This window comes from Dendrobates tinctorius, unplaced genomic scaffold (assembly GCF_039654945.1).
Source record: "Dendrobates tinctorius isolate UK_male_01 unplaced genomic scaffold, ASM3965494v1 ptg000003l, whole genome shotgun sequence".
Taxonomy (NCBI): domain Eukaryota; kingdom Metazoa; phylum Chordata; class Amphibia; order Anura; family Dendrobatidae; genus Dendrobates; species Dendrobates tinctorius.
Window position 1 is genome coordinate 42,750,001 of NW_027361671.1, and position 10,163 is coordinate 42,760,163.

General features: G+C 47.0%; 1 protein-coding gene across 3 annotated transcripts in view; it reads right to left on the reverse strand.

Annotated features, from left to right (window-relative positions):
• FBXL17 (F-box and leucine rich repeat protein 17) overlaps positions 1-9,378 on the reverse strand; it is a 1,016,894-nt gene extending 1,007,516 nt beyond the window's left edge. Inside the window, exons 1-2 of one of the 3 annotated variants that reach the window (XM_073548112.1) lie at positions 7,800-9,373; positions 1,603-1,725 (exon numbers count right to left, since the gene is read on the reverse strand). In XM_073548112.1, coding sequence (XP_073404213.1) covers positions 1,603-1,725; positions 7,800-9,236 — 1,560 coding nt within the window. In that variant the 5' untranslated portion in view covers positions 9,237-9,373. Of the gene's footprint in view, positions 1-1,602; positions 1,726-7,799 lie in introns of all 3 variants that reach the window. The other 2 variants (XM_073548176.1, XM_073548245.1) reach the window with 2 other exon arrangements.
• Positions 9,379-10,163: the final 785 nt, after the last annotated feature.

Consider the following 10,163-nt stretch of genomic DNA (forward strand, 5'->3'; position numbering starts at 1 on the left):
AATTGTGACATGTCAGGATTAAGGCTGCTCAAGTCGAAACGCGTCAACGCCAGAACACTGTCCTGTTTGTTTTAATGAAAATGCAATAAAGCTGCCAATATTTTATAGAAGTCAGTTTTTTGCCGTTGTATTGGATTACGCATATGATGTTAATGCATGAAATGGGCTCAGCAGCAGAGATTGCACCATACCCAGGAGATGCCAGCTCTATCTCAAAGCCAGCATCTTCCTGTAACAAAAGCTTGTTTGGATCGCTAATATTTAACAATTTAAATGCCTCTGCCAATCACTGACATTGGCATTTAAACAACACAAATTGTCGATGCTCGCATTCACCGACTCCCAACTGCCCCTCTATATTGCAATCGTGGGGTACCAGTGGGTTAACATGACAGCTGGAGGCCACCACGGAAGCTATTTTATTATTTCTTCATAGCAGAAAGTTATTTTAAAGAGGCTGTGCACTACTTTAGCATTGATGACCTATCTTTACAATACGACATCCATGTCTGATCGGTCGGGGTCCGAAATCCCCCTGATCAGGTGTTATCAGTGTCGGCGGCCAGAAATACTCACTTATGGAGCTGGCTGTCTTCTGAAAGTAGCCACCGCAGGCTACTACACATACATCTAGTAATTTTTAATTGGAGGCATGTGAGTAGTACCCTGCCTTGGCCATGATCAAAAGACGGCCAGCTCCAAAAGGGAGGACTTCCGGCCAACGCCGATGGAAGCTGATTGGCAGGGGTGCCGAGTGTCGGACCCTGACCAGACATTGATGATTTACCTTAAGGACAGGCCATCAATGTTAAACTAGTGCACAACCTCTTTAAGTATACATGCATATAAAACTAACTATAAAAATGTAATCATGCACATTTCCCAAATTTAATAAAAATAAGCATATTTGGTATTCCCACATCAAAAAAAAGTATGATCTACCAAAATGTAAAATGATTTAACACGTAAACAGCATACAGCAGGAAAAAAAAATCTGAATGACAACTGTGTTTTTAGTTAAAGAGGTGATCAGGTACAAATCGAAAAGCCTGCACTCATAAATCTTTCCAGCGCACGCACTGTGCGCTGCGGAGGTTCGACGGTTTCTGAGTCGGGACGGTGGGGTATGTATGAGTTATACATACTTGTATTGAGTGAGGCCGCACCCCATCTAGTGACTAGACTAGAGTGGCCGACTAGAGGGTGCAGCCTTGCTCCATACAGGTGTAAAGAAGGGAAGCTGCGCCCAGTGCCCAGGAGTATGTATAACTCATGTAATAGTTTAGCTCCCCACTCAGAAACCGGTGAATCCCCACAGTGCATAGCGCGTGCGCTGGGGGGGGGGATTCATAAATTGAAATGAACAGCAGGTATCTTGCAGCAACAATCATGGTCGCTACACTACACTTGCTATGTGCCACAGCTTTTCTTCTTAAAATGATCAGTGGGGTGTACCAGCAATCGGACACCCACTGATTTGGTAATGATGATCTACTCAAATAATAATTTATATCATTAAAGTAAACATGTCCGCGCACGGTATATAAACCTGCAATACAGAAACACCTTAGGATTAGGTGGTTACAAAAGGATCTGGGGTACCTGACTACGACTGCTGAGGTCCAGCTGCTTCCACAACTGAAAGTCCAAGCAGAGATCGCGCCAATATTTACATACCAAAGACACACAAAGGCAACGCTCATTCAGAGAGAGGTGAGAAAATATCTGTAAGAAAAAGAAAGCTTTAGAGACACACCATTTCTTGTGCATTTTGCTCTATTAATGGAATCTGAAGTCAGATAACACCTTTAGGGCTCAGGCCCACATGCAAGAAACTCGGACGAGTCTCGCACGTCAATACCCGGTACTGCTGCCGCAGTTGAACGTTCTGATCTGAGTGCCGGCGGCAGAGCCGAGTATTGACGTGCGAGACTCGTCCGAGTTTCTCGCATGTGAGCCTGAGCCCTTAATCTGCAGGTTAATAGAGTTGGAAAGGTGCCCTATGTCAGTACTGAAAGTGCAGCACCCGAGGCAAAAAAAACCAAAACATATGTTTATTTTACAGAGAGCCGCCGGCTTTCAGTCACGCAGGTGTGTCGGAGCAGCTAGTCACCTCTCACAGTATGAAGTCAGTCAGTCACGACCCGAGACTGACAGTTCACAGTGCTACAGGGTGTGAGCAGTGACTGTATCTGTACCGCACACCCGTATGACTGAAAGCCGGTGGTGCCCGGGAGGAATAAAGTTAATTTTCTTTTGGGTGTGGCACTTTCAGTGGGGCATTTGGGTACCGTCATAAAGCTATAAACCCCTATATCTGCAGATTAATAGAGATTCATTTTTTAACAACTCCTGGAGTGAACACAAATTGAAACCAAAACAGCAAAAAAGTTACAAAAACAACCTAAAATATATCCTACAGAGGAAACAGTCAGAGGATCATCAGAACAAAATACGGAAAATCACGTTTATAGAGGCCGTCAAGGTAAAATAAGTTTTCACCAATCCATTGGATAGGCGACAGCTCACTGATCAGTTGGGGTCCGACCCCCTTTGGTGTGCTGTACATTTTTCACGGACTGTTTGATGGGAGAAGCTTGAGTAGACGTCACACTTTTTTCATACGAGAAAAACTGATGAAAATAGGATCAAACACACTAATAACACCGACTGTGAATCTGTGCACGAGAAAAGTCACTCAGGTCTGAATAAAGTCTTAGGCTACTTTCACACATCAGTTTTTTGCCGTCAGGCATGATCCGGCTTTTTTTTAGAAAAAACGGATCCGGCATAAATTTTGGAGAACTGTAGAAACGGATCCGTTTTTTTGCTGGATCCGTCTCTGTTCCTGGAGGCTGGCCAATTGGATCTGAGCATGCGCAGACTTAAAAAAAACGGATCCGGTTGCTGGATCCATCTTTTTCTGGATCCGGCGCATTCCGGCGCCCATAGACTTTCATTGTAGCAAAAAGCTGGAAGCGCCGGATCCGGCGCTTCCGGCTTTTTCGCCGGAGACAAAAAACGTTACAGTAGACGTTTTTTCAAGACGCCGGAATGAGACAAGTTGCCGGATCCGGCAAAAAACGGATGAAACGCAATGCCATCCGGCACGATCCGGCGCTAATGCAAGTCAATGGGGAAAAACCGGATCCGGCATTGCATTTTGCCGGATCCGTTTTTTCCAAAAAAAGCCGGATCGCGCCTGAAGGCAAAAAACTGATGTGTGAAAGAGGCCTTAGACTGACCGACTACTACAAAGAGGTTACTCTCGCTCTCTTTCTGGAGAACCTCTCCTCCATTACACAGACAACCCAAAGATCAAATGGAGAATGGTTAATTCTTCATTCCCCTACGATAGCGCTGCAGGGAAAAGTAACACTTGGTGCAAGGTTTCCCACAGATCGCTGGGGGCGCTGCAGAGGGAACCTCTGTTTACTGTTAAAGGGGGGGGGGTTAATCTAAGGTCTCATAAATAATTCATTATTAAATCAGAATTTTTCAGCCATTGTTACATTAAGGAGAAGTATAAATCTTTCCATCATACATCTCGGTGTTCACGTTTCACTCGTCTGGATTGAAAACAAGGGAGTAACAAATACTGATCAATAATGTAAGTGTGCATTGGGTCCTGCTGATACATTAGGCCAGGACAGAAGGCTGCCAATTAGGTTTTTATTCATTGACAGTAATCAGAGGTCTAGCAAATTATGATGGATTCAAATGACAAAGTTCCCTAATGTTTCATGGAGCTGTATTACAAGAGCATCAAGCTTTATATACAACGTCTTATACTGCATTTAGAGGTTTGATTTCATAAAAGGGGCTGTATAGAAATTATCACTGTGTCAATCTCCATAGATACAAACTCCATTCAGTTGTTGCCCTTGGTCGGAATTAAGGGGGTTTTTACACATAGCGATATCGCTAGCAATATCGCTATAACGTCACCGATTTTGTGACGTTATAGCGATATCGCTATGTGTGATACTTACCTCCGACCGGCTCCCCCGCTGTCCATCGCTGATCGCGCGAGATCGGCCGGCTCCATTTCTCGTCGGGCGCTTCCTGCTGGCGCCGACGAGCGACGCGTGGAGGCGGGCGGGAGGACGTCAGGATCGCTGTGTGTGAAAGGTAAGTATCGTCCGCTATATCGCAGTGAGATCTGCCTGTGTGGCAGCTCACTAGCGATCATTTAGCGATGCACCAGCGATCCTGACTGGGTCGTATCGTGGTCGGGATCGCTGGTGCATCGCTAAATGTAATAGGGCCTTTAGACTCAGGACCTCAGTGCTGCAAAGCTACAATGATAACCACTGAACTGTGCAAACCACTTTACTGTGCTAGCCACTGCACTGTAAAAACTAGTGATGAGCGAGTATACTCGTTGCTCGGGTTTTCCTGAGCATGCTCGGGTGGTCTGAGTATTTTGGTGCGCTCGGAGAATTAGTATTTGTTGACACAGCTGCATAATTTGCAGCTGCTAGACAGCCTGAATACATGTGTGGAATGCCTGTTTGTTAGGAAGCCCCAAATGTATTCAGCCTGTCCAGCAACCACAAATCATGTAGCTGTGTCAACAAAATCTCTGAGCACGCCAAAATACTCGGAGATCACCCGAGCAACGAGTATACCTGCTCATCACTAGTAACCACTAAACCAACCACTGAACTGTGCTAACCATTGGGATAACACCAGTGTCTGAAAAACATTGTGTGCACATGGGTACTGTAACCTTTACAATCTTTCTTTTTGATGCATTGTAGATTAAAAACAAAAAGAATGCAGGTTTAAGATTAAAAATCATTTGCGTTTCAACCAGAAAACTCAGAATATTTTCATCTATATTCCATCCATTTTCCTACACTTAGATAAAAAAAAGTGCACAATCAAAAACAGTTAATAATGGAAACATGGAATGCCGCAATGGATGACTTGTGTGGAACCCAGTGTTTGAGGACCGATTGAATTGAATAAGGGTTCTTTCACATTGTGTTCTGTGTCCCCGTCAGGGCACACGTTCAAAATTCCCTGCAAAATGAGGTCCGGACGCATGCGCCAACGAAGCCATAGACTGTAATGATAACCACAGAGTGAACCTGAGCTCTCATGTGCACTTTTTTCCCAGAAGGTACGCTTACAGGAGACGGACACTCAGATGCAGTCTACTACAGTCCCAAAAATGACACACAGCAAAGCGCACGTTTGCTCTGCCGTCACCATTACAACATATGACCCCATCGGCGAATACGTCCGGACCCAGTGTTGTGGCGGGATGTTGGACGTATGGCCCGACAGCAAGATGTGCGCAAGTTGCGTATTAGCTTGCAGAAATTTCTTGACATCAAAAACGCTGCGTAAAAATATGCTGCATTTTTGGTGCATTTTTTTCCTGTCCATTCAGTGGGTCAAAAATGCAGGCAAAAACGCAAAAAGAATTGACATGCCGCATTAAAAAAAGGACGCATCGCAAATACGGACTGAAATTTACCGATCATGTGCACAACACTTCAGGATTGTCGTTGAATTACCTTGAATAAGTATTCCACTGCACTTGCGGACCATTTACAAGCGGAAACAAAAACAGCAAATATGCAACGTGCGCACATAGCCTAACACAGACACCTTTAAATTCAGACCCCCTTGAAATTTTTCACTGTTTGTTTCATTGCAGCCATTTGGTAAATTCAAAAAAGTTCTTTTTTTTTCCTCATTTATGTACCCTCTGCACCCCATCTTGACTGAAAAAAAAACATTAATGTAGAAATTTTTGCAAATTCACTAAAAAAGAAAAACTGAAATATCACATGGTCATAAGTATTCAGACCCTTTGCTCAGACATTCATATTTAAGTCACATGCTGTCCAATTCCTTGTGATCCTCCTTGAGATGGTTATACTTCTTCATTGGAGTCCAACTGTGTTTAATTAAACTGATAGGACGTGATTTGGAAAGGCACACACCTGTCTATATAAGACCGCACAGCTCACAGTGCATGTCAGACCAAATGAGAATCATGAGGTCAAAGGAACTGGTCAAGGAGCTCAGAGACAGAATTGTGCCAAGGCACACATCTGGCCAAGGTTACAAAAGAATTTCTGCAGTACACAAGGTTCCTAAGAGCACAGTGGCCACCATAATTCTTAAATGGAAGAACTTTGGGACCACCAGAAGTCTTCCTAAACCTGGCTATCCAGCCAAACTGAGCAATCATGCAAGAAGAGCCTTGGTGAGAGAGATAAAGAACCACCCCAAGATCACTGTGGCTCAGCTCCACAGATGCAGTAGGGAGATGGGAGAAAGTTCCACAAAGTCAACTATCACTGCAGCCCTTCACCAGTTGGGCCTTTATGGCAGAGTGGCCGATGGAAGCCTCTCCTCAGTGCATGACACATGAAAGCCCGCATGGAGTTTGCAAAAAAAAAAAAACACGAAGGACTCCCAGACTGAGAAATCAGATTCTCTGGTCTGATGAGACTAAGAACTTCTTGGTGACAATTCTAAGGCTACTTTCACACTTGCGTTTCCTGGAGCTGCGGAGGGATGCGCATGGCTGCTGTGAAGCTCCGCCCACGGCCGCACCTCCTCTGGTCTCCAAGCACGCCAAAATACTCAGATCACGGAGCATGCTCAAGGAGACCCAAGCAACAATGTTACTTGCCCATCACTACTCTGGACCTCAGACTTGGCTGAAGGTTCACTTTCCAACAAGACAATGACCCTAAGCACACAGCTAAAATAACAAAAGGAGTGTCTTCAGAACAACTGTGAGCATTCTTGACTGGCCCAGCCAGAGCCCTGACCTAAACCTAATTGAGTTTCTCTGGAGAGACCTGAAAATGGCTGTTCACCAATGCTCATCATCAAACCTCACGGAACTGGAGAGGATCTGCAAGGAAGAATGGCAGAGGATTTCCAAGTCCAGGTGTGAAAAACTTGTTGTATCATTTCCAAGAAGACTCGTAGCTGTACCAGCTCAAAAGGGTGCTTCTACTCAATACTGCGCAAAGGGTCTGAATACTTATGACCATATATTTCCAGTTTCTTTTTTAATAAGTTTGCAAAAGCTTCTACATTTTTTTTCAGTCAAGATGGGGTTTAGAGTGTACATTAATGAGAAAAAAACTTTTGAATTTGTCAAATGGCTGCAATGAAACAAAGTGAAAAATTTAAAGGGGTCTGAAATCTTTCTGTACCCACTGTATATCTTTCTCAGAAATGTTCCAGTGTTTCAGAGAAAATACAGTTTGAAGATCCAGCAGAAGGCTACACCTAGGACTAGTCATGCACCATCCCCAGCCGCCTCATCCCAGCGCCACTGCAAGTGCTTGACAGGTCCATCCACTATGGGAGAAGCTGGATAGGAGCGATGCCAGGTTACATTTATCTCCTATGGTTTCCCGACTGGATTTTCAAATGATATTTTCTCTGAAACATTCAAAGAAAGATACCTGCCCACAATCAGGCAGCCAAGCTCGGATTCAGGCTGCCCATGATTAGCGCAGCAATCAGCTGACAGGTTTTGTTTAAAAACAGGTGCGCAGCTTCTGCTGAGGAAAAATGGAAGTAATCCTAAAAGCGTTGATTTTTCTTCACCAATAATTAACCCTTTGTACAGCAGTGACTTGGCAGACATGATGGGATCCTTCAGATATAAAGCTCCTGAATACAGCAGTGCTGCCACGTGCTTTTTATCACTTTACAAGTGATCGCCAAATTGTGACATCATGGTTACAGTTATAAGACGGAGGAACATGGGAGGCAGTAGAAAACAGCCCTACTGCTGTCCTGTGACTCCTCACCTTCAGTAATAGGGATGGAGGAAGCTGGTTAATATGTAGCGGCTCATCCTCCACCTTGTGAGTGTCAGGATCAGCTTCCCTGTGTGTCTGTGATTGATCTTGGGACCAGGAGCCAAGAGAAGACGCAGAGCAGATCTGACCCCTGGAATGCCTCTGTGCTGCTGTGCCAGGCTGGGAGGGCTCCTCTATTGGTGGCACGCTATCTTTTTCCAGTGCTGTATTCCCTGGAGACTGCTGCTCTGCAAAAGACAGTGCTAGATCCAAAGCGGGCTGATTTGTAGGCTCTGCGGTGCTGGGGTGCCCCTGATATCCAGGGTGCACTGCAGGATTTACCGAATAATTTGATGCCTGCTTTCCTGAAGGGGGACTTTGGGGCAGTTTACAAGGGGTGCCAACATGCTCTGCAGATTTTCCAGTGCTGGGGTGCCCCTGTTCTTCTGCAGTGGTACATTGGAGCATCTTACAGGGGGTCCCAGAATACTTTGTAGGTTCTCCGATGCTGGGGTACCCCTGATCACCAGCTGGAGTACATAGAGGCATATTACAGGGGGTGCCGGGCTGCAGAGTAGGTTCTCCAGTGCTGGGGTGCCCCTGAACCTCCGCTGTTGTACCTATGGGCAGATTACAGGGGGTGTCGGGCTGCTGGGTAGGTTCTCCGGAGCTGGGGTGCCCCTGACCGCCCGCTGGGGTACATCTTGACAGCTCACAGGGGGTGCCTGGCTGCTGGGTAGGTTCTCCAGAGCTGGGGTGCCCTTGATTCCCGCCTGGGGTACATCTTGCCAGCTTACAGGGGGTGCCCGGCTGCTGGGTAGGTTCTCCAGAGCTGGGGTCCCCTTGATTCCCGCCTGGGGTACATCTTGGCAGCTCACAGGGGGTGCCCGGCTGCTGGGTAGGTTCTCCGGAGCTGGGGTGCCCTTGATTCCCACCTGGGGTACATCTTGGCAGCTCACAGGGGGTGCCCGGCTGCTGGGTAGGTTCTCCGGAGCTGGGGTGCCCTTGATTCCCACCTGGGGTACATCTTGGCAGCTCACAGGGGGTGCCCGGCTGCTGGGTAGGTTCTCCAGAACTGGGGTGCCCCTGATCGTCCGCTGGGGTACATCTTGGCAGCTTACAGGGGGTACCAGGCTGCTCCCCGCTGTTCTTCCGCTTGCACACCATGTCTGTGCTCAGGCGGTCGGGCTCCGGGCTGTGCCCTGCTTTCAGGACGCTGCAGCTCCGCTCCTGCCAGCTGTTTAGTAGCAGCAGCTGGGCACAGTCCTGGGCAGCAGGCGGTGGGGCGGCAGGGGACACCGGCTCACTGACTGCGCGCTCCCGCACAATGAAGCACAGCATGCAGGGTGCACGGAGCAGGCAGTCCTGGTGCCGCTGAAGCTTCCTCCTCCTCTGGGCTCGGGCAGGTGTGAGGCCGCGGCGCTGCTTGCAGAAGAAGCTGCCCATAAATGACCCGCCAGCCTCGGGGCGCACTCCGGAGCGGCCGCCGTCCCGCCGCACACTCTCACTCTCACAACACTTTAATGCTTTCCCCGTTACCGCCGTTCTGACATCATCACAACAGTAAACGTCACACCGGATTGTAGCGTTCCTATTGGCCAGAATGAGGACGCTTCCTTACGTATGCACGCACGTTACGCACTGTCACAAGAGCACGTCTGCGGCCATGTTTTTTACTGGTAAATGCCAAGAATATCGCTGGAGATGCACGAGCCATTAATGAGTCCTGTCATTTATCATTGCCCGTTCTAAACATGGCGGCTCCGTCAAAACCTGAGAACTACAGGACTAATTGTTATTAGTCGGACCATGTCAGAAAACCACAGTGCCCTCTGGTGTACCGGACTGGTAGTGCATGCACTGCTCCTGCTGTCATAGCCCATGCTCTGGTCTCTGGCAGCGGAGGCGCTCTTCTTCTCGCTGCGGCTGCCTGACACTGATATGCTCCTTTCTTGGCTCCATGCGATCACTGGGGCCCAGGGAATCAATAACTATGTTGTAGCAAAAGTTCATATTATAAACCAAAGAACAAAACGAAAATGTTCTCCACAAACAAAACCATTCATTGTAAATCCACTATTATTAATAATAATAATAATAATAATAATACATTTTGGTTCTATAGCGCCAACATATTCCGCAGCACATTACATTACAGAGGGGACTTGTACAGACAATAGACATTACAGCATAACAATAATCAGATAGATCATAACAGATACCAAGAGGAATGAGGGCCCTGCTCGCAAGCTTACAATCTATGAGGAAAAAAGGGGAGACACGAAAGGTGGGTGGGAACAATTGCCCTATTACAGAGGCGTATCTAGGCTTTCTGGCACCCGGGGCAAGAATTCGGTTCGGCGCCCCCCCCCC